Source organism: Thunnus thynnus, chromosome 24, assembly GCF_963924715.1.
Source record: "Thunnus thynnus chromosome 24, fThuThy2.1, whole genome shotgun sequence".
NCBI classification, from domain to species: Eukaryota; Metazoa; Chordata; class Actinopteri; order Scombriformes; family Scombridae; genus Thunnus; species Thunnus thynnus.
Genome location: NC_089540.1, coordinates 4,989,996 through 5,014,403, shown reverse-complemented (window position 1 = coordinate 5,014,403; position 24,408 = coordinate 4,989,996). Strand labels below are relative to the sequence as shown.

Below are 24,408 nucleotides of genomic sequence, written 5' to 3'. Positions count from 1 at the left end.
AAGTGAATATTTCCCCACAAACAAGGCAAAATACAGAATTGACCATAAAGCATTGTTATGACAGCAAATAAGGAAAAATTTAATGTTATATAGGTTATGTATGAACAAATATATATTCCTTTAGTTTGACAAACTGATTCACAGACAAATGTACACAGATGTTACTTATGTTTGGGGTCAATTAGACACTAGAGAGGGTGAACTCTGTTAGATGTTGGTAGACAGACTGTGTTAAGATCAATAACGGAAACCAATTAGACTTGTTGGACATTTGGGAGGTGCTGTCCTGTGTTAAAAGTACTGTTAGCAATCACAGAGCATGTGAATATCATTGTATTTAATCATGCTTTGCAGCTGAAATCTGAAACATCTTATAAAATTAGGCAAAGTTATGAAGTATGAAGGTGATATCATATGTCATGTGTGGTTTTTGAAGGTTGAAAGAAATGCACAAAACCACAGGTTAGAGCAGGTAAAGCTTTTTTTTTTTGTTAAAGAATCCACAGTGGCAAGTTAATTTCATGTTTTGTTTTTGTTTTTCGTTTGTTTGTTTTTTCATCATTTCATCTGTTTTATTGTATTTTTGATGTTTTCTTTTTCTTGAAAATGTGCCTATTGGTTTTTAAAAACAGTTTGTTCTGTCCTTCTTAATTGGTTAAGTGATGTCAGATCACATCTGTTTTGTTTTGTTTTCCACCAGTTGTTAAAAAAAAAAAATTGTAGGATTTTTGAACCCTTTTGAGACAATTGACTTAAACAGACCTAAAATTGATGAAACAATGTAGTCAGACATGTAAAAAATGAATGTAATAAAGTGAATACAGTTTTAAAATAACATTAATACATAACCAGATAAAAAACAAATATGTATGAATGCAGTTTAAGTGTGGATTTTAGTTTTTACTAGCTTCAGTTGGAGTCAGCATTTTATTCAACTTAATATTAGACTGAAAGGATCAGAATCCCTTATGGGCTGAATTCTGTCACTCTGTTTTTCCAGCTACTGAGAAACGCTTGTATGTATCTATGTATGTATGCATAAGTCTAATCTACTAACAGAGTTATCTAGTAGTCTGACTGCTAATAGAATGAATTGAAGCCAGTGAATTACTGCCTGGCTTGTTTCAGCACAGAATAACAAAGATTATTGATGGACAGCAGGGTGAAATAATTCTCTAACTGGAATTATCCACCTGAAACAAGCTGATCCCAAAGCAAACAAATGTTATCTAATAATCTCACCTTGTTCATGGTTTGTTTTAGGGGAAAATGTGATTGTGTGGTCAATGAATGGAACAAATTAGTTAAAAATAGGTGGACCTATTTTTTGCAGCGTATTGGCGCCGCCTCCGTTATGCGCGTAAAGACGCATTAAGAAGTGGCACAGCAAGTGATAATCCAGACAGGAGGTGCTTTTGGTTATAGCACAGCCTCTCACTGATGGTGAGGAGACAAGAGCTGGTGGATCAGCTCAGCTTTGTTTTCAACTCATCTGAATTTTCCTCCCCAGAGTTTTTCCTCTTACTGGTTGCAGACTAAAAGTTTTTTCAGCGACTTCTAAGCAGCTTGTGTTGAGATGGTTTCTTTCTTCCTGACACGGAGGTTATTAATGGGATTTCTCTCTCCCCCGCATCATCACCTGAGGACAGCTGCACAGTGAGCCGTAGGGCGGCTGGAGGCTGAATGGACAACATGTCTCCACAGCAGCAACAGGACAGCCTCAGCCGAGGCGGCGCACAGCAAGACAACGGACGGGTATGTTTTGAAAAAATCTCCACTCATGTTCATAACAATTTATCAATATTAATAGCAGCATATATACAGAAAGTTCTGCTTTTAATTAGTTGGTCGCTTTATTGAGTTGGAAAAAAAGAAAGTTCTTCATGGAAAAGTGCATTAATTTTAGTTTTTTAGCTCCTTTACGCGCAATTGAAAAATATGTATGTCGTGTTTATTCCCTCACAATTAGCCTCAATGAGTTGATAGTAAACGGACGAGAGGTTAGTTCAGAGTTCAGTGACACAGTCTGAAAACTTAAACCGCAGACAACCATAAACAGTAGGAATAGTTCAGCCGTAGGAGATGAATGAGACCATAATGTAGGATGAACAGGCTGTACGCTCGTGTTTGGATACAGTAGAGACCGTTAATTAAGACGCTTGTAAAGTAACCACAGACTGATGACCGACAAACGCTCCGAGCAAGAAGTGTACCACCACTACGGAGATCATTACGCCTCAATAACGCACTAACTATTGGTGATAAATAGCAAAAAAATAAATACATTAACATAAAAGTTGGTCAACTAAACTTATGTCGTCTTCCTTAAAGTGCTTTTCATTCTAATATAATTATAAGCACTTGATAAACGGTTTATAACACATTCAAACAGCAGATACTGGAAGTGAGTCTTCATGACACCGCTGTTACTGGTGTATAAGCAAATAATGAATGCTTGGTCTCATGATATAACAGTTAAAATCTTCTATAATTATTATAATTGATTAATGACATGTTTTATAAGGAGGCTTCGATCATATGTATAATATATTGGAGCTGAAACAACTAATCTGTTAGTCCATGAAATGTCATATCTGCTCACAACATCATTAACGTCATAAGTATAAATCATTAAATGTTTATATACTGCCTATAACTGTTAAATGGGCATTAAAACAAAGCGTTAATTGGCTTAAGTTCCCTTTCACTCAAAAATGTGTCTTGTTTATTGTTCCTCATGTTTGAGCTGTGATTAGCCCCTGAACAATCACCACTAGAAGGTCAACTCATTTTAATACTTCACTTTCAACAAATGATTATGTAATTACCCACATTGTTTAATAAAAGTAGGTATATTGATTTAGTGTATGTTACTATTTAATCATTGTATTTATAAATGAATAATTCATAAATATAATCACAACTGTCTACATAACAGTGGCTCATTTGCATAACTAGCTCAGCAGTTGGGTTCTTGATTTTTTAGGCTCCTGCACTGAGAACTTGAGCTTGAGATTCTGAAAATCAATTTCCAACTTTTTTAGTAATCAGTAGTTAAAGTTGATTTTCAAGATGTCTTTAGTATTTGACTAATTGAATAATTTGTACATCAGTTTATTAACATTTAGTCAATCTGCTCTTTAGTGGCTGTCAGAAGTCATGGTAATGTACAGACACTCTCTTGCTGCACTGTGCAGAGGCTACAGTGTGTGTTGTGTCCTTGTTTTCATTAATGATTGACACAGCATCTGCTTCTTTTTAGCTGTATGTTCTGATTTAAAAAGATAGAGAAATGCAGTATATCTCCACCAAACCCTTTATCTCTGCTGGCAACTTTAGCCAGTATGAGCAAATACAGTAAACACTGGGGAAGTACAGCTCCACCTATTAATGAAATAGCCCAGAAAGCTTTTACATCAGTGAGAATCAGATTATATCATGGTCTGTGTTTGTCTCATCACTGCAGCTGTGTGTCAGTTATTGTTACTGCCCTGGACCACACCTTCATAAACTGCAATTACATCATTTTTCAATAATATTTTCCACTTAAATGCATTTTAAAGATAGATTTGGACGTTACGGTATCAACGCTCAGTTTCAGTAGTTTGAGGCCTGTTGCACCTGCTGGCATTATGATTGTCTGGAAACAGTTTGCTTGAATGACTTTTCTGTAAAACTGCTTTGTGTTGTAATAGTCAGTAATATTAGTGCTGATCTGCTGTTGGTCAATAGACTTGTTTCCCAGCTGAAAAGCCATATTTCCATGTTAGCTTATGTTTATTTTTAGGACTGAAAGCTAACATTGTAATGTTGTTGCTGGAGTGTAAGGAATGTTCCGCCGCCCTGTGACCCGACTAAACCAATGATATTACATTGTGAAATGTCAAAAATGTGTAGAGGAGGATTGATCTTTCCAGACAGATTGGTGACTGACGTCGGTCGGTTGATCCACCACTTTGGTCTAGACTCAAGTATCTCAACAACTATTGGATGGATTGCCATGACATTTTGTGCAGACATTAATGATTCCCAGAGGATGACTCCTAATGATTTTTGTGAACTTGACTTTTCCTCTTGTGCCATCATCATGACGCTGACGTTGATGGTTTTATGTAAGATGTCTCAACAACTGTTGGAGGGGTTAATTTGGTACACACATTCATGCTCCTGTCAGGATGAATTATGATAACTTTTGGGACTCCCTGAGTTTTATTTAGCGCGATGCTAAGGACATTCCCAGTAGTCTCAGCTTTACTTTATATTTAGTGCTAATTAAGCACATCTTAGCATGCTAACACTCTAATTTAAGATGGTGAACATGGTAAAAGGTACATGGTACTAGATGAAAAGATGAAACTAGATGTTTAAATTCATAAAGACACACTGACTTTTGTCATCTATTTGGACTCAGTTTCTTCTAAGCAGAACAGAAACAGATGGAGTCCGTTTTTACCATCACGATGGAATTGAACTGTTTAATCTACACTGGCTTTTCCCGGAGTCACTGTAGTTACAGTGTTACTTGCAGGCTGCTATTAATTACAACATTTCAAGGTAAATGGCTGCTGTCAGACACTCGGGTTTATTCACATAAGGCTGTTACAGTCTGGATAATAAAGATCCAGACAATTAAAACTGCCTCTTCATTAAGAGGTCAATCATAAAAGTTTATAAAAGGTCTATGATGGAGCAGATTAAGCATAGACTAAAAAACAAATGTATCTGAAACAAAAAACATCTTAAAAGTTAGATTACCTAGCAGCCCCTTTAGCCACCTGGAGAGAAAAACCATATTAAACACTATTAGGTGACGGTGCACAATGATAGTGTGTTAATCTTACATACAATGAAAGAACTGTGGTTATGTAATGGTTGTTTGTCACACTGCTTCACACTCACAAATCCCTCCACAATTAGATTAAATGCAATTTTAATGATCCTCGTGGGGAAACCAGGATAATAGGATCCAGTGGAAAAAAAAAAATAGGATCTCAATATGGCTGCAAGCAGCGGTACAATGGGAACAGTGGAATAATTAAGTATTTAAGTGTTTTTGCGTTTCAACTTTACAGACTTGGTCATGACGTTGGAGTGAAGAAAAAGTTGAAATGAATGTTGTTAATGTTGAAAATCATAGGGCATTTTCTGCAATTTGGCAATTTGAACACTTAAGCATACTGAATAAAACACTTAAATGAGGACATATGATAAAATGAGTATTTCTAGCATACTTTATATGCAGAAAAATCGTTTTACTGAGTAGTTAAGGTGTGAGAGAGGTCAGCGGTGTCATGGCAGAAACAGATAGAAGCTACTCTGTACTGAAGGAAGTACAGCCTGTATGTGTTCTGGCACCTGGCTAATCTTCATGTTCCGACATTCCCGTGTTTAAACTCTGCTGCTTCAATCTTCTGTTCCTGTTTGTCATTTTGGAGGCCACGGTCAGTGCCTGTGCTGTGATGAATGTGTTGAACATTAGGATGCTTATGTAATGAAGGAGGAAAGTATAAACATGACGTAAGATCGGAGTGAATCTGTCCACCTCTCTCTATCGGTTTGAGCCTTTTTAGAGAGACTAACAGGAAAGATGAGAGGGAGACACATATTTTAATTTCATTTTCAGTTCCAGCGTTAAACATTTTATCAGATGGTTGACGTCTCAGCCCACTATCAGTGTCCCAAGGTTTGACCCATACTTTGAAGTACATACTATATGTGTCAGGTAGGTAACACCCAAATTGAGAAGCGTTTTGTGACGTTTTCCGTTTAGATACCTTTTCTTTTTGCTGACAACTTCAAATGTAACTAAATTCTCAGTCTCTTAATGCGCCCATTTTGTTGTGTAAATCGTCTCAATTAAACCTGGATGTCTTAATCTCTGTAATCTGGAAATGGGATGAATGTTAGTCTTAACAAATCTAAGAGAAGCCAAAAAAGATCTTGGGTAAAGTAGGTTTTGGCAACTTTCTGTAACACCCTGAATACACTAATGTCATAGTTATGTGTTAATAATGCAGTGGTCAAACAATGTTTGGACTTAGATTAATTGTGAATAGTCATCCTCCTTTTTCAGCCCTCTTTCTTTTTCTCTTTTAGCGGATGAAGTCTCAGAGTTATCGGCGTCAGTCCGCCCCGTCTCTGGTCATCACCAAGGCTCTCACCAGGTCCAAGACTCTCTCCAGGTACTGTGAAATATTTTTACATTCAGACACTAAGGGCAAGATTTACTACGTTTACAATGAATTTGAGGCTCTAATATTCGTGTATTTACAGCAGCTCCTGATTCAACCCCTTATATTGCCTGATATACAGTCCAGATGCAAGGAGAGCTCAGCAGGCACAGGTCACCAAGTTTGATAAATAAGAGTGATCATGAGATTTACTTCAACCACAGTTAAAGCTCACACAAGAAAAAAACATTTATTACTCATAAATGTATAATATTACAGTATTTAGTAATAATTATATTGTTCATGTAATAGGGGACAAACAAATGTAATACAGAGTGCAGCTGGTGTAGGTAAAGATACAGCTGACGTTTCATTAAAATACTAAGATAACTGCAGTCAAATGCATTAAATAAATGTCCAATCAAAGAAGAGTGCAGTCAAGTTCAAGTTCAAATTATAATTATATAATTATTGCTTTATTTATATTTCTACTGTAAGCATTAGATTTTACACTAGGTCTACAAAAATGTATCTTTATATATTTCGTTTGTTTATCTTTAAAGAACTGATTTGATGCAGCTTTCTGGATGTGTTTGTTGTGTGAGTAATCTATATGTCATGTGATTCAGATTTATGTAGCATAAAGTTAAAGACACATTTTTCTCCCATGGCGGAAGAACTCCTAGTATCTGGTTACTGGTACTCGTCATGTGTCTTAAACTATAATAAAAAACAAGAAACGCGATCAGCCAAAAGCCGACTCACATTTGTTTGTATTGTTAGTCTACCAGCAGGTGTTAGTTGATGTTCAGTGTCACCACAGGTATCAGCAGCGCTCAACAAAGTGAGTCGGTCATCCTCAGACTTTGTTCTTACACTGCGGTCACTGCGGTCAGGCCACTCTGACAAAACCCCTGAACACACACACACACACACAGACTCTAACGTGCACGCACACACACAAACATGCCCCGGGTGCTGTCCAGAGCAAGGTTTTGAATCCACTCGGATAGATAATCCGCCTGTAACCAGACTTATCAGAGGATCAGGCATCTATTAATAGCTCTGTCTTTGACCATATGGAACGGGAAAGTGAAGAAGAAATAACCTCATTAAAAAGCTCCTGCACCTGACTGAGCAAAACCCATCAGCCTTACGCCCTACTCTCAAAGAGCAGGAGTGTTGGCAGTGTCTGTGCCCCTGTTTTATGACTGAACTCTCCCACCAAGTTACTCACATTGAAGTGTGGATCATTTTAAATGTGACTGGCTTGTAAGAAAGAATTCTGCCTCTTTCATATGAACATGCTCATACCTGGTTTGGACAACTCAATTATCAAGCATCATAATTGGCTGACTGAGGCCAGGTAACCCAAAGAGAGCCAGACCAAGTTCAGCTTGCTTTGTGATACAGGCCCCTGATAAAGAACCAGTAAACAAAAAGCAATCAAAGAGTTTCAAACAATTTAACTTATGTTCACTTAAACTTTTATTCATATCCCACTCATCAACAATTTCCCTGTTCAGATTTTGCCCATTAAAAGCAACATTTTAAGGATGTAAGTGCTGTTTTACTGTGATTTTAGATGTGGCCTGACCCCGGACTGCACTCCGCTTTCCTAATCACCAACTACTTAAAATTACATAATACAATTTACATAATGAAGATCACTCTTCATTGTGTATCACTCGCTATTGAATCCAAAGTGAGATCATGCTAAATCAATGTATATCAGTATTGGGAAGATCTTTTGTATGTGGTGGTGAAAGGTGCCAGCAAACTGCCGCACAGATGCACTTTGGTGAGTTTGTGATAATATAGACAGGAGGGAGGGAAAGGGAGTCATTTCTGCACACCTCCAACTCTTTGAAATCGGGGCTGAAACTAATAGAGGGAGAGACAGAGATCTGAAGTGAATAATCCAATAAAAGAACCACTAACTACCCATCATAAGAAACATGAGCTGACTGAATTGGTTTCTGTTCACACTGGGACGTCACCATCAGACATGGCGTCAGATAAACGAACACTGTAAACCTCAAACATCTGCTCATAAGATAGAGAGGTTTGAACCAATGAGTTAGCTGCTGCTCAGCATTACCAGTCAGTCACGCTATAGCAAAGGCAAGTTACTGTATTACAAGAAGTGGTCCATGTCTACTTTGAGACAGTAGACATGGTCACATGAGGCTTGTCAAAGAGTTTTGATTTTTAACCAGGTCTGCAGGGATTTGGTAGACGACTGACAGAAGTGAGAAAGAGAACATGCTTGTCTGCCCTTTTCTTTCCATCACATTTTCAGCTTGTGACCCCTTTTTAAACAAAACAATGTCTACTAGCGGACATGTATTCATTCGTAAAAAAAAATGATTTAGAAATGAATAATGTTCGCTCGTGGTAGTTCCTCCCTTGACCTGGGACATGCCATGATTCTGGACGAGTCCTCCAGCCCTACCTAGCTAATTAGCATATTGAAATCTGTTCACAATGTGGGTGAAATCAAGATAACGAGCGTTTATTAAGACCAGGTGTAAAAGCAAGACTCATGCCATTATCTAGATAATGTATTCACACGGCCCTACAGTGCGAGTATTTCACTCGCATTTTCCCCTAAAAATAGATATGTGCGAACTGGAAAAATAATTTACTTGCACACTGTGCGAGTACAAATTACAACCGTAAGACTATATGAAACGCAAAAGGGCTTTAAAGTTATAACGACGGATAGAGGAAGTGACGACACTCGGCCGACAAGGCAGTAACCACAGTGTCTAACCAGTGAGCAGTGTAATTCGGTCAGTTAGACTTGCGCTCGCGAGGCTAGCGGAGCGTTAGCTACAGCATGACCGGAAGGAAGCACAGCCAGTTAGCCTCCGCTAGCCTCCCAGCTAGCCCCGGCTCTCTGTTTGGATCTAACTGGAGCCATGAGACCCGGTTTGTTATTCAAGTTAAAGTGGGAAGAAGCAGCGGGTATGTCGGGCAGCTGACAGTAACCACAGTGTCTAACCAGTGACCAGTGTAATTCGGTCAGTCAGACTTGCGCTCGCGAGGCTAGCGGAGCGTTAGCTACAGCATGACCGGAAGGAAGCACAGCCAGTTAGCCTCCGCTAGCCTCCCAGCTAGCCCCGGCTCTCTGTTTGGATCTAACTGGAGCCATGAGACCCGGTTTGTTATTCAAGTTAAAGTGGGAAGAAGCAGCGGGTCTGTCGGGCAGCTGAGTGAAGTGGAGCCTGCGGAGTAAACACCGGGACCGTCAGGATGTAAGTTAATAGTCGAGGTGCTACGGCGTTCGGCTGCACAGATAGGAAACCCCTCGGCTGACAGGATGTACCACTCTGTTTGGAAAAAAAACAACCTTTTTCTTCTTCTTCTTTTTGGTTTATAACAGCGGTTGGCAACCAGTGTATTAGGTACATTACCGCCATCCTCCGCCACATTCATTTTTAGACATTTGTACAATTACTGTAAACAGGTGAGATTGAACCAATAAGGAAATTATCTGTTTCTAAAAGTCTTCATTTACGGTATTTTACTGAGGTGTGGCAATTAGTTTGACAACATTATATCGATGCCTAAACAAGCTACTTATGGAATCTTTGATGGACTGAACTGCATTTATATATACATGTTGAAGTCAAAGAAATGAAAGTATTCTCAGTTTGGAGAGTATTTTTATCAGCTGAACTTTGCAGTATGTGTGAGAGGAAAGATCGTTGTTTGGTCATTGTACTTAAAGGTATTTTAACATGTAAAATCAAATATGTCAGTTATTTTGCTCCATGAAGCTCATGTGTTTGGATTCCAGAGAGAGCTTCCTGGTTCCCGTGTGTCCAGAGACCTGCCCATTGGTCCAGTCCTTCCTGACCGGTTCTGATAGGTCATTTCTTCTCCATGGACACGCTCAGTTGAAGACCGGGATGCAGACTCAAGACAGACACCTCTTCATGTTCAACGACATACTGGTGATTGCCAAAGCCAAGTAAGCACACGTGTTTTTGTGTATTTTAATCCTCGTGTGGAGCAGTTTAGCAACATTTTGGCTGCTCCTCATGTCCTTCAGTGGTGAATTAGGTTAATACTTGGGTCTAAGGTTAAAATTAAAGTGTGTAGGTGTGTTTGTGCATTCATTAGTGATTATGTTTCCCTTTGGGTTCCCAGGTCAGCCAACCACTTCAAGCAGAAGGCCCAGGTGTACGTGTGTGAGATGTGGATGGCAAACTGCATGGAGGAGGTGTGTGAGGGAAGCACTAACCTGGAGAGAAGCTTCGTCATGGGTTGGCCCACCTGCAACTGTGTCGCTACGTTTAGGTAACACACACACGCACACACTCTGACACTTGACGTCATTTGTGTTGCTGTAAATCTAGTAGGAGCTAAATCAACCTTGAAAGATTTGTAAATGTACAAAAACACATTTATACTTGCGGATCTTCACATAAACACACAAACTCAACATATCTAGCTTATATGATGATGAATTAAACAAACAAAAAAAAAAAGATTGCATATCTTTAGAAGTCCTTAACCTGGCCTGAGTCTGATGAGACATTTTGATACACGGTTGATGTTGGTTCATGTTCTCTGCTTTACGTCACAGGCTGTTAAATGTGTTTATGTTTCAGCAGTAAACATGTTGGTGATGCTACCATAGCTGTAAACTTGACTTTAAACACACATGATGATACATACACACTTGTATAGAGGCCCCATTCAGAATCTGTCACCAAGCACATAAATAAAACACCAGGCCGTTCTGTTAAAAATCAATGAAGTCATTGTAAAGGCAGCCAGTATCTGTTCATATCCTGCCAGAATTCTTCATAAAACCCTTTAGAACACCACTAAAAATTAATGACCCATGAAACATGTAAAGCACACTGCCAGTTGCGCAGTGGGCTGAGAAAATAGTTTGTATTACAACTCACTTATTCACGCACATGAATACACACTCGACTGTACTGATTTGTGATGTTTCCGCTCCACAGCTCAACAGAACAGAAAGATAAATGGCTCTCCCTCCTCAAAAGGTAAACTCTGAATCCTGCATCAACATCAAGTGTGTGTGAGAGACATAAAAATCTCACATGTCGTCCTGCCTCTTTACTTTCTCTGCAGTCTGATAAAAGAAGAGAAAGAGAAGGAAGAACCTAAAACCATTCCTCTCAGAGTGTACGGGAAGGGGATCAATACTTTTGCTGTTGTAAGTTTATGTTTTAAGATTTTAAACTGAGGTGATATTACAGATGTTGTATAGAGTGAGTGATGTCCTGTTGACCCTGATCCTCTCCCCTGATCAGACCAAGACGCTTCCTGTCAGCAACTCAGATTCAACCAATGAGGTGGTCCGACTGGCCCTGCAACAGTTTGGCATCATAGTGAGTAACAAAACAGCTACACGCTTATATATATATAATGAGAATATGGACACCAGAGTCACCCTTTGTCCTCAAACAATACTGAAAATGTCTTCATGAACTGAGAGTTTTGAAGAAAAACATCTGACACCTGATGACTGATGCTCCAGTACTGATTGTCCCTGCCAGACACTTTAAATAAAACATGTCATTTGTTTGTGGAAGGCTACAGATTTAATAGGTCTGTTCTTTCCAGGCTTAGACTAATATTACAGGACCTGTTACAACCAGGACTGTGCAGCTGTACGGGACAAATATTTAGACAGGTGACCTAATGTCCTCTGAATGAGCCAAGATGCGATTGGAATGAAAAATATGTAGAGAAGAATGAAATATTAAATAAATGTAGACAAAATTGCCAAAATGTTTTATGATTTAATGGATAATTTAATATCCAGCCAAGTGACAACAGTTGAAAATGAGCCTTTTGGCTAACGCTAGCACTTTACAGTGATGATGATGTTGATTCATGTGCGTTGCCCCTGTAAAAAAAAAAAAAAAGATTTTAAAAATGAAATGCATTTATTTTTGATTAATATTGAACACAACTAATCATTTTTATTTTATGAATAAGACAAAAAACATTGCAGTTACTCTTTCCCTAATATACAGTATTACAGTCAGGGATTAATATTAATATTACGGGGCTGTTTCCACAGCAACCAGCTGTCACCATCAGATCAGTTGCCCAATCAATAAAGACATTTTGATCAAAGGGTAGTTTACAGAACTTCCTCATAGGATCCACCTGTGCCTCCTCTCTCCTCCAAGACTCATTTAAGGAAACATTCTCGATGATGACAGACCCCGATCAGTTTCAGGGTCACAGGCCAGATTAGAGGAGTGAGGACAGGAAGAAGAATTAGCAGAATGGAAAGATCTTCCTGATGCCACACAAGTTCAGTTACACCAACACTTTCCTACCAACCAGCCCAACCCCCCCCAGCCAAACTGTCTTTCTGAGGCTTTATAAAATTGAGTGTTGTAAAGTTCCCTAATTATTGTGGTGTCTGTTTTTTTCTCAGGGAAACGTGAAAGACTACCAGCTGTGGGTCATCTCCAAGAGGGACAACACCCCTTATCCTCTAATCGGTCAGTGAGTCTAACAGAATGAGCCTCATGAGCAAGAACCACTGATACGAGCAGATTTGTTCACAAGTGGCACAAACGTGTGTTTTAAGAAAATTTGTGGCATTCACCAGTTCTCTAATTGTAAGAATTTTCTCTTAGATACAAATTAAATTCAAGAGTGCTCCAGACCTGTCGTACGAGTCAAAAAATCATTTGACGCCTTAATCTGAAAGAATATAACTAGACAGACAGACCATATTAGATATCTGTCATATCCCCTTAGTTTTGTGAATCCAACTTATAACACTTGTATGTGCCCCCTTGAACAAAAAATAAAGAGATTTAGGATAAGAATACAAAAATTTAGTCCAGTCTTGCTTTGAGGGGCTTCAGAGTTGTCATGGAGACAACAAGGCATCAGATAGTGAGATTAGTGTTTTATAATATCAGACTAGTTTGACAAAATGATGCAGACATTCTCCCCTAAAATTCCTGCACCTGAGCAGAATTAGTTTCCTGAACAAGCTGTGTGATTCAGTGACTTCACCTCAACAAATTTCCACACAAACATCTCTTTATGCTTCTCTGTCGCTCTCTCGAGGGCAGAAACCCATGAGCCTCCACACATTGGTGAGATGTTATTTTAGACACACTGCCACCATTTATTCCCAGAGAAGAGTGTGTGTGTTGTGTGATCGAGCTCCTGCAGAGGGACGCGAGGGGTCACAGAGGGAACACCGACTGATAACGTGATGTTACAGTGCCGTCGCCGCTTTTTTAACAACTATGTCGAGCCTGCAGGGAGTGATACCGTTTCCTCTTCTCTGTTCCAGGTCATGAGTATCCCTTCAGTATCCAGATGAGTCATGTGAGACCCACGTCGTCTCATGGAGGCAGCGGGGACGCAGCTGCTTCACCCGCGGACAGACAGAAGGCGATGCAGGTGGAGCAGCTGCAGGTGTACAAGCAGTGTCAGTTCATCCTGAAGCCCCGCCCTGTTGAGACGCTCCAACAGCACGTGTTTGCAGGTGAGAAATGACAATGAGGATTATTCATTTTAAAAAGATATTTAAAACGGATCATTAAGCATTTATTTCCTTTTATTGTCTTTTCAGATTTCTCTCAGAAGCCGTTTAAAAGGCGGCGTTCACTCATCAACTGGGCCTTCTGGCGAGGCTCCTCCTCTCACCTCAATGAGTTATCCCTCGCCGGCACCGCTCGCGGCTGCTTGTTCGGCCAGCCGCTCAGCGCCGTGTGCATAGAGGACGCGCTGCCAAAGCCAGTGATGGTGAGTGAGCACAATCAAACAGCAGCAACTTAGATTCACTGCCTCCACTTGTTGCTGAAGCTTTTATTCAGATTGTACTGAAAGTCTTTGATAGTAGAGTAAGAAGCAATTCATGTGATTAATTTTTCAAATTAAAACATGCAAAACTGATCAAAGCTGAGCCAAAATCTTCTAAAGTGTCCGCAGATGGCAGCAAGATCAATCCCATCATGCAATGCATCTGCAGACAAAATTATTTTTCTGCTACAGCTTATAAATCTGTTCTGTAAATCACCTTTTCTGTGTTCTCCTTTGAGGAATAAATCTGGAACTAAAGGGAGAAATGTCTATATTCTTTGGTTTCATGACTCCCCGTGTTTGCTCTCTCTCACCAGGACATGCTGACATTTCTGTACCACGAGGGTCCCTGGACTCGGGGGATCTTCCGTCGGCCGGCGGGGGCTCGGGCTGTCAGGGAGCTGCGGGACTCTCTGGACGCCGGAGAGTTTCAACTTCCTCTGTCACGAGACCACGCCTTCATCATAGCTGGAATCTTTAAGGTATCAGCGTGTGTATATCTGTGTGTATATCTTAGTTTAAAAGAAGCTGCTGCTCCATTAAATCACAATAGAATAAAACCCGGGAGCTTTATCTCAGCCCAGATTCAGATGGAACTGACCTTCCTGTTTATCTTGAGAAATAATTAACAGCATCAAGGTGAAATGGTCTTTGGTTGTGTGTGTTGTGTTCATGCTTGTGTACATACATCATGTGTTAACACCTCATTGACCCACATCTGTGAAATTTAATCTGCTTCTATCCTCCTCAGCCTCAGTGCGACAGACTATGCAGCTACGTTAGCAGGACAAGCTGTTCACACCAGCAGCCTAGACTAGCTAGTTATTGTAATCTGGATCTCTTATTATCTGCATAGATGACAGAGAGATTCTGTTTAAACTATGTCGTGTTAATGGCAATATCATGACCTAATGTCACAGTGATAAGTGTCTTACACAAATACAGTAAACCCAGGAACAAAGTGAAGCAATAAACAATCATTTGTGTGTTATTTTTTATTCAGAATGATACATGTAAAGACATCATGTCAGAAGACACTGGTCTGATCTGCTGATGTGTGCATGTTTTCAGGATTTCCTGCGCAGCATCCCGGGCAGCTTGCTGTGCTCTGAACTGCATGAAGAATGGATGGACGTGCTGGACGAAGATGACGAGGAGGAAGAACAGGTGCAGGACGTCAACAGGTAACATTCTCTTTATTGGTGCTGTACCGGTTTAGTTTCAGCTGATGCCGTTTCTTGTGTTTAGTTCATTATTGTAGGATGTTAGGCTTCTACTGGTTTTAAATATCCACCAACAATAAGTTCACAGAGGCATATTGTGCACACACAAAGTAAATGTCAGGAGGACATGAAATGCTGTCATTTATTAATTTTCTTATTCTCTTTCTGCAGGATGATTTGTCGGCTACCCAAACACAACAGCCTGTTGCTACGCTACCTGTTGGCCATGCTGCACGGCATCGAGAGCAACGCCCAGGAGAATCAGATGACCAGTTTTAATTTAGCAGTGTGCATCGCTCCCAGCATGCTTTGGCCTCCTGGAGCACCTTGTAACCCTGAGGTGGAGGGCGAAGGCGCGAAAAAGGTAAGATATGGATTGATAATGTAGCTGAAGATGAGAGAAATACTAGGTGAGGTGAGAAAACTCTTAAGGTTAAATGCAGAAAAAAAGGGTCTGAGAAAACAGCCACCTTAAAAACCTGCAGTAGGATGAGTGTGCAGCTAATACATCGTGGAATTTGACCTAGATGGAGTTGACCACTGTAAATTTGGCTTCTTCTGCTGTAATGAATTTGATAACAGGGTTATTATAATGTTGCAACACAATAAAATAAATCTGTCTTCGCCGTCTCACAGCTCAGTAACAAAGAAGTTTGTTAGTTTTGTCTGCAGCACAGAGGTTTCCATCCCAAGAAAATGCCAAATTCCAACGTCACCTGCTGAACCATATGTCCTGGGATCAAAACAACTTCCTCTATTCTCCAATTTGGACATTTGAATTTTTAAATAAGGGATAATGGAAAAAACACATTGTTTAAAAAAAGATAGCGGCTTGTTGGCACTGAAGGTGCTTGAGCTGCCTGAGGTGTCAACCAAATGTTATTTTTGGAACAAGATATTTGTGTTTGTTAATTCCTGTTAATCAGTGTATTGTTAACACCATTAAACCATCAAGCTTTTCTCACAGGAATGTTTCAAATCAGCTTTATGGAAAAGGATAAACGTCTGAATTTAGAAAGAGTGTTTGAAATGTTGGCGGGATGGAAACAAAAGGAGATAACGTTCTGTAAAAGGTGTTGGTGTTTTTAGCACGGCAACACAAACGCCTGCTCAGGAATGACGCACTTTAAATGCTGAAAGCAGGAGATGGAAAGAGATGGAGCGCTTCGATGCAGCCTTGAAAAGTTTGAACACATTGAGAAATGCTGCAACTACTGTTACACTGTTGATGTACTTGAACCTCAGTTGTTACTGGTCGAGTATCAGTCTTTATCTCTTTGTTCCTCTCGCCTGCTGCAGGTTTGTGAGTTGGTGAAGTTTATGATCGAACACTGTCAGCAGATTCTGGGAGAGGATCCCTCCTCCCTGTTTGGAGGACCGCCACAAAGACCCAACACTGAGGAGATAGGATCAGGTACAAAATAGAGCACACAGTGTTTAATGTGAATTAATTTTGGTTATTAAGTCTTCTTACATCTGTCTTATTCTTTGTTGTGCATAAACTGATGACCTGTTTGTCCTGCCTCTGGTTCATTAGACTCCTGGGTTTACCCTCTGACAGACTCATCCTACGACAGTCCAGAGAACGAGTTGGACAACAGCAGCGGCGGGTCACCGGGCTTCTGCCGCAGGAGGCGCCTTCCATCCAAACCGCTACAAGGCAGCTTGGAGTCGATCCTCACATTCAGCGACCTTGACCAAGACGCTGACCCAGATAGACACCACACCCAAACTAACTTAAGCCCGCTGGGGAGAACCAGAGGCAGGAGACAGGACCCCGACCTCTCCTGCCACGATGTACCAACTGTGGACACCTCCTCCACCCTGGACTCCCTGTCCCTGGATGGTCGCCACAGACTACGGCGGCGCTCAGAGCCCGCTATAGCGTATGCGACCAAGCTTCGGCCGTGTGTTTCAGGGAGCACTGATGGTGCCACTGGTGAGGATGAAGATAGTGATGAAGAGCTTTCCAAGAAGCCTAGCAGCCAAACACACTCCAGAAGTCAGGGCAGGAGAAGCGGAGGCGAGTCCGGGTTAAGCCTGCTTGGTGTGAGTTCAGCAGCTCTGGAAGCGAGCTCCTCCAGCTTCTCCTCTACCCCCAACTCCCCTGTACCAACCCGCTCCTCCCTGGACTCTCTCGACTCCCTCAGCAGCAACCACGCCTGGGCAACCAGGCGGGGGCCTAACCCACCCAAGACACATGTGCCCTCCACCTCCTCCTCCCTGTCTGTCTCTTCAGCATCCTTCACTGTAAGCTCTGCTCTGACCTCCGGTGGACACCCAGACCAGGGGACTGGTCCAAAAGACTCTCCCCCCAAAGAACCACTCAACTGGGGGACCTTAAAAGGCTGCAGGGGCCTCCACCCAAACTCTTGGCTGAAGAAAGACCGCAGACTGTCACTAACTCAACAAGACAACTTGGAGAAGGAAGAAGAGGACAAGACTGGGGTGAGTAAAATATTAACTACCTTATTATTGTGATGAAGGTGCGTTATGTCAGAATGGAGCTGCAGATTATGTAGAAACAAAATATATTAAGTACTCAACTTATCCATCAAATAAACAGTTTAAATCAATAATGAAATAAGAATCATTTACACAATTGGTGCTGAAATTATGATATATTACCAAACATTCATTAGTTCTAGCTTCTTAAATGTTAAGATTTACTGCTTTTGTCTGGTTTTTTACACAGTAAATGACATGTATTTGAATATGAACTATTCGCAACATTACAGTGTCATTTAGGACTTTACAAAATTATGATTGAAATCTGAAAACAATCATTAGTTGCAGACCTGATCTTAATTACATCTGCATTTCATATATTTGTATTGTGGTTGATTGTACAGCTTGTCTGTATTCCAGTCTTATCTAATGTATTGCATTTTTAACATTTATCTGTTGCTTTCATTCTATAAATATGAATGTACACATGGTTCAAATAACAGCCAGGCTTTTATTTCAAATTACCCGTTTTAATTTGCTGTTAATGCACCTTTTTACCTGATGTATGATAGATTTGACATCAAGTACACAACATATTCTGCTGCTCAGTTTCTTTAACAGAAATACTGTTTTCACTTATTTCTAGCCGTTTCCTTTTAATTTCAAACAGCTGCAGGAAGTTTTGAGTTTCACATTTATTTAACAGCTCCCTGAAAACAAACAGCAGAGGTGCAAGGATTGGAATTAATTAGTTAATTAAATAGTATTTCTGTTAAAGGCAACATTAGAGCAGCAGAGAGGTGAGTGTAAGTGACTGTTTATGTATTAATGGAGCTTGTGCTGTGAAAATGTACTTAATGCTGAATTTACATGTGAGAAATGTTGTACAGGTAATTCCAGTGTTTCTACTGAACTTTATTAGCAGCTAAAAAGTGTATTTACTGATGATTCAGAGTTTAACTGTGTCACACAGTCAGCGATCAGAGCTGTCTCAGGTGTCCTCTCAGTCATGCGACACCAAGTCTTCATATATGGCAGGAGAACATCACTGTCTTGGTTCATGGATGGTCTCTGGTGTCAAAAGGCCTCCTTGACCTTTCTCTGGCTGTCAGCTGGCTCTTGGTTGATGACCTTTGACCCCTTCCCAGTTGATGCTGTGATGGGTTTTGGCTTGTTGTTCAGACAGTTGTTATCTGCTTCCAGTCTTCAGTCATTCTGTCGTCCAGGATCCTTTCTGACTCAACGACTTCGTGTCCTCCACAGCTGTTGCAAATAATGTCAAATATCACTCCAATCTTCCTTTGTTACATCAGCAGAGATTTTAAGACGTTACAGGGTTTGTGGTAAGTGCTGACTTCCTGTTACTTCAAAATTCTCACTAGATGTCCATAAAGCCCGTCCGTATGAGTCCCACTTGGATGAAGGTGGTCCCCGTTGTGTCATAAGATTTTAATTCATCCATTCCTTAGCGGCGGTGGTTCAGTCTCCCCCTGGGATTGCTGCACAACCTCCCCTCTGTCCTCATCACTGATCTCTTCTGTTGTGAGTGACGGTTACAGTTTAACTTGAGGTATGAACGTGGGTTTCCTGTACAATGGTCTTTAACCTCCTGTAACATGACAGCAGGTGTGTAGGAACTGAAGCTTAATACGCTGTTCTTGCTCACTAGTAATGCTGACGTGCGGGTCACTACTGTTGATGTTGGAACAGTGCTGTCCTCAGTGAACGTGTCGTTCTCATACAAATACCAGATGTCATGTTGGGTGGGGGCTAGTCAGAGAAGTCTATTCAAAATATTCTGTGAACAGGTTAGCGACAATGGGGATGATGGTTGTGTGTTTGTTAGTTAAAAATCAACTTGTACATGAAGTATGTTGTGTCTGGACACATCTCCAGCAGTTGGATGATACAGTCCAAGTTGAGCTTGGTTCCGTCTTTCCAGCAGATGTCACATGTTAGCTGCTGTCTGATGACCATAACTGCTTCCTCAGTGGGAATGCTGGTAACCAGTGCACTGATATCAAGATGCCAGTTTCTGTGAGGGGAGCACCTCCATGTCCCACAGTTCTTGTTATGACATTTGTGCATGTCACCAAGGGACCAGTGACATTGGCAAGAAATGTAGCTGACTAATGGCGATACTACGAATAGTGGAGACGGTGAGTGTGAGGGATACCTTGGTCTATGTACATCTTGTGCTGTCAGTTACTGCTTTTTCCAGAGTTTGTGGGACATGATTTTGTTCTCCTGCCACTCTTATAGGATCACTACAAGCTTAGTCTTGTATTGCTGTGTTTGAACTGACTTAAGTTTAACAAAGATGTTGATATCACTCAGAAGCATTTAACCTTTCATCAATGCAGTTATCCGTTACAACTGTTACCCTAGCTTTGTCTGCTAGCAGGATGGTGATGAAGTTGTCACTTCATCAACATCCTGCTGGTGAACAAAGTGGGGCTAACCGCTGTAGTGGATACCGTGATGTATGAAAGTTAAGTCAAATGCTCCTGAGTAATAACAACACCTACATTACACTTCAAACACAGCAATACAAGGCTACGCTTGCAGTGATCCCATAAGAGTGGCAGGAGAAAGAAATCATCTCCCACAAACTCTGGAAAAAGCTGTAACTAACAGCAAAAGATGTACATAAACCAAGGTACCCCTCACACTCACCGTCTCCACCATTGGTAGTATCACCATCAGTCAGCTACATTTCTAGCCAATGTCACTAGTCCCTTGCTGACATGCACAAACGTCATAACAAGAATTGTGGGACATGGAGGCGCTCTCCTCACAGAGACTGGCATCTTGATGTCAGGGCACTGGTTACCAGCATTCCCACTGAGGAAGCAGTTACGGTCATTAGACAACAGCTAACATGAGACATCTGCTGGAAAGTCAGAACCAAGCTCAACTTGGACTGTATCATCCAACTGCTGGAGATGTGTCCAGACAACATACTTCATATACAAGTTGATTTTTAACTAACAAACTAAACACACAACCATCATCATCCCCACTGTAGCTAAACTGAACATAGAATATTTTGAACAAACTGCTCCAACTATCCACCCCACCTGACATCTGGCATTGGTGCGAGGACAACACGTTCACTAAACTGCACTGTTCAACTTGAACATCAACAGTATTAACCCACACTACAGACTTACTAGCAAGTAACAACAGGTAAGCTGACGTTCCTAGATACCTGCGACATGACAGAAGATTTAAGACTGCAGGGTACAGGAACCTCGTCCATAAACAACACCTCAATTTCAACTGTAACCACCACTTACAACACAAGATCAGTGGTAAAGACCTACCTGCATGGAGGAGGACAGACGGGAGGAGGTGCAGCATGCCCGAAGGTACTCTGAGCCAACAGCTAAGGAATGCAAGATTAAAATCCTGCTCTGCCTTAAAACTATGACACACACCTTACACAACGGGACCACCAGTAGCATCACAGTGGGACTGGACTGAGCTATCAGAACATCTACTGAGAATGATCAAGTCACAAGGAATCATCACTAACCATAAACCATTAAACAACTTAAGATCTCTGCTGGTACAAGCAAAGATAGGGCCTCTGCCAGTGAGTGAGGAAGACTGGAGTGCTATTAGACAGACCTTACAACAGCTGTGGGGAACAGTAAGTTGGTGAAACAGCGAGGATCCTAAGCGAGAGACCGACTGAACATCAGAAGCAAATAACATCAACTGTCTGAACCACAGCAACAATAATACATTGTTCTCATAATGTTACTATAATGTTGATAAAGAATTATCAATGCAAAGACACATCTAACTAGTGTATGTTTCTACAAACAGGGAGGACCCACTGATAAGACCATCACACTTGGAAAACTCATCCCAGACAAAGGAAAAACAGGTGAAAGGGGAGGAGAAAAACCGACCCTCAGCAACCAACCCAAGCCCAAAACCTGCAGAGCCTCCAAAGATGCAGGAGGGGGGCACGTGAGGGGGAGGTCTCGCAAGGAGCCCCACAAGCCTCGACTCCTCAAGCAGGACCACACCAGCCCCCCCTCCCACCACCGTTCTACAGGAAGCCTCCAGTTTCCAAAATCCCCCTGGTTCCTGTCCTCAGACTCTTCCATGACCGTTAGGCAGCTCAGCGACGTCAACGCCAACACCGGCAGTGACACCACCAACCAGAGGCGTGCAGCAGAAAGCGAAGTGAACGAGGTGAAGCAGCCATCACCGTTACTATTTTACAAGCAGAGTGGGCCTTCTCTGTCTCTGTTCAAACGACACAAGTCTGTAGAAGAGGCGAGCAACGTGAGACTCTACCAGCGGCGGGGGTCAGAGCCTGGACAGCAGGTGGTGGACCGGACCGCCACCCTCGCCCGGGCGAGGCTGCCCAGCGACCCAGGACTGAAGGCTTCAGAAGCGGATTCACAAGGAGGGACGACCGAGTCCCGTTTCTGCCTCTCGCCCTATGCCACCAAAGCAGTGAGGGACTACTTCTCCTCTCACCCGCGCAGTAACCCCCAGAGCAGCCAGAAGGTGACGCTGGGCGTGGTGGAGAGTCGCAGGGAGTGGCTGAAGAGATGCAGTGATCCCACAGCGGAGCCAGACTTTGACCAGCTTCTGTTTGCTGAAGAATCCTATGTCTGATTCTGACTAAAACCTGGAGATGAATTACATTTCATACATGCAACAACACAAATCAAATGCAACACATACTGCAGCTTTCAAAATGACCCTCATTGACTTTCCCCAAGTCCTATCAGAACAATCTACAGTCACAATATTTGTAAAAATATGAGTTAACAGTAGTTATTACACTCATCACCTTAAAATTGACTGCTTGTCGGTGTTTCATTAGATCCTAAATGCCTTAGTGTAGACTTTTTAAATGCATGAGAAACATAAGTACGTTTTAAACTTTGCCTAGAGCTTATTGCCATTGAGGGAACAAGATTGATTTTTGTTTGAATGTCACGCGCAGAAAGATTCCTATTTTGTAACATTAATCGCTAACAGATAGTTTTGGTATCAGATATTAATGCATAATTAGGTATCAAATGTTAACGCATAGTTAAATTTCTATCTGATCTTGATCTATGGGTTTTGTGTGAGCAATGTCACTTGTATGTTTTTAAACTATATCAGGCCAAAGTTGAAACCTGCCAATTAGAAATTACCCGGTTTTGCCTTTTTTCCCATTGTGAACAAGTAGAATCTCTTTTATTAATGACTGGTAGCTTATTTAAGGTTTCATTTGATATTTCTACTTTCAAAGCTGCATTATGTTTGGACATTTAAATCTGATTTATGCTAGAAACTGACAGTATATAGTACAAACAGTCTCACCAGATTATTCTCAACATTCTGTCTCTCCATTAAAGCAAGTTCATACACAATTATTTTGCATATTTTTCATGTTTTATTCTTATTAATTTCCAGTTAAAGGATTGTATGTCAACACTGATCACTTCTAATTAAACACGATGCAACCTGGTTCTTGTTTAAAGATGTTTTACAACATTATTGCTTTTCCTGCATTGACCCTTAATTAAAAGTTAACACAATAGTTGCATATGAACATAATTAATAGGAGACACAGTTAATTATGGGATATAATTAAGTGTATATTGTTTTTTTTGATCACTTGGCCTGTAGTTTAAATGCAGCCTGGATAAACACTGTGACTATGCATAGAACTGCATTTTGCTTTAGCATTTTACACCCAGTCAGTGTATAATTAGTCACAACATAACATCACAACTTGTTTATGCAAATCATAAATATGGATTTAATTCACAACCATCACTTCAGCTCATTGTTAGCAGCTTAACTTATAGAAATATATTCATAATTTGAACAGGTTTAGTTTTATAGATTAAGGTCATTGATTAATCACTATTTAGCCTTTTTATAGTAATTCTTCTTTTATGAAGTCTATGCTGCTTTTTGCCAACTACAGTGTTTATATGGAGGACAACTGTAAAGGAATATCATTATTGTAGAGCTGCAACAATTAATCGAATGACAAAATTTATCAGCAAGTATTTGGATAATCAATTCATTGGATTAAAGCTTCTTAAAATGTGAATATTTTGTGGTTTCAATGGCATAATTGAGAGATAATTGGTAATAAAAAAGAGCTGCAGCGCTACTTTATTGAACTGACTTTCCTAGATGCCACTCAGACATTTTTGCTTTTGCTAGTTACAATGAATCTTCACTCTTTAGATATTTGGTCATAAATAATAAACAGTTTCTTTAGGTTTTCACTAGATTTTAAAGGATGAACATTTCAAAACGCTTCTCTGTATAAGCTCTTACATTACAGGTTAACTTGTCTTGCGGTAGCGCGATTAGCAGGTTTGTTTTTTTCTATTTGTTGCCAACAATGTGGTTTTCACAAAAGCCTGTATTGATTTGAATGAATCACATCTTGTCCCGGTGTTTCTATTATGTAAATACGATCGATCCCCCTGAGAGGGAAAACTGCTATACTGGTTTGCGTTTTATGTTTTTCAAGCTTTGTATTTTATGCAGCTTAAACTTTTAAAATAGGCCACGAGACTGTTGCTTTCTATTGTCTACACCTTCCTTTCTATGTATTCATAAGCTGTATTAATGAGTCTAAAACTTTGCAAATAAATGACATACGAGTGAAATCCTGATTATTGTGATTATTAGAAAAGTATCTTTTTTTTTTCCCCAAACAACATATTTGACACTTACAGACCAACAGTTCAACA

The 24,408-nt window shown here is 40.6% G+C and overlaps 1 protein-coding gene across 3 annotated transcripts; it reads left to right on the top strand.

Annotated features, from left to right (window-relative positions):
- The first annotated feature begins 1,112 nt into the window (after window positions 1-1,112).
- LOC137176814 (rho GTPase-activating protein 20-like) lies at window positions 1,113-24,324 on the top strand. Of its 3 annotated transcripts, XM_067582761.1 has the most exons (16): window positions 1,113-1,755; window positions 6,097-6,182; window positions 9,976-10,149; window positions 10,329-10,478; window positions 11,156-11,197; window positions 11,286-11,370; window positions 11,468-11,545; window positions 12,610-12,676; window positions 13,489-13,683; window positions 13,771-13,943; window positions 14,318-14,482; window positions 15,072-15,184; window positions 15,395-15,587; window positions 16,523-16,637; window positions 16,761-17,671; window positions 21,506-24,324. In XM_067582761.1, exons 1-16 carry the CDS (start codon window positions 1,684-1,686, stop codon window positions 22,310-22,312), a joined length of 3,426 nt encoding a protein of 1,141 aa, XP_067438862.1. In that variant the 5' UTR covers window positions 1,113-1,683; the 3' UTR covers window positions 22,313-24,324. The 3 variants fall into 3 exon arrangements, with proteins under 3 accessions (XP_067438862.1, XP_067438863.1, XP_067438864.1); XM_067582762.1 differs by lacking the exons at window positions 1,113-1,755; window positions 6,097-6,182 and adding an exon at window positions 8,957-9,430; XM_067582763.1 differs by lacking the exons at window positions 1,113-1,755; window positions 6,097-6,182 and adding an exon at window positions 9,471-9,580.
- Window positions 24,325-24,408: the final 84 nt, after the last annotated feature.

Excerpts from the sequence above, each read along its gene's own strand:
- LOC137176814 (XM_067582761.1), top strand. The coding sequence starts at position 1,684 with ATGGACAACATGTCTCCACAGCAGCAACAGGACAGCCTCAGCCGAGGC. Across the intron at positions 10,150-10,328 it reads CTGGTGATTGCCAAAGCCAA|GTCAGCCAACCACTTCAAGC; the intron begins GTAAGCACACGT and ends TTGGGTTCCCAG. Across the intron at positions 13,944-14,317 it reads CGCTGCCAAAGCCAGTGATG|GACATGCTGACATTTCTGTA; the intron begins GTGAGTGAGCAC and ends CTCTCTCACCAG.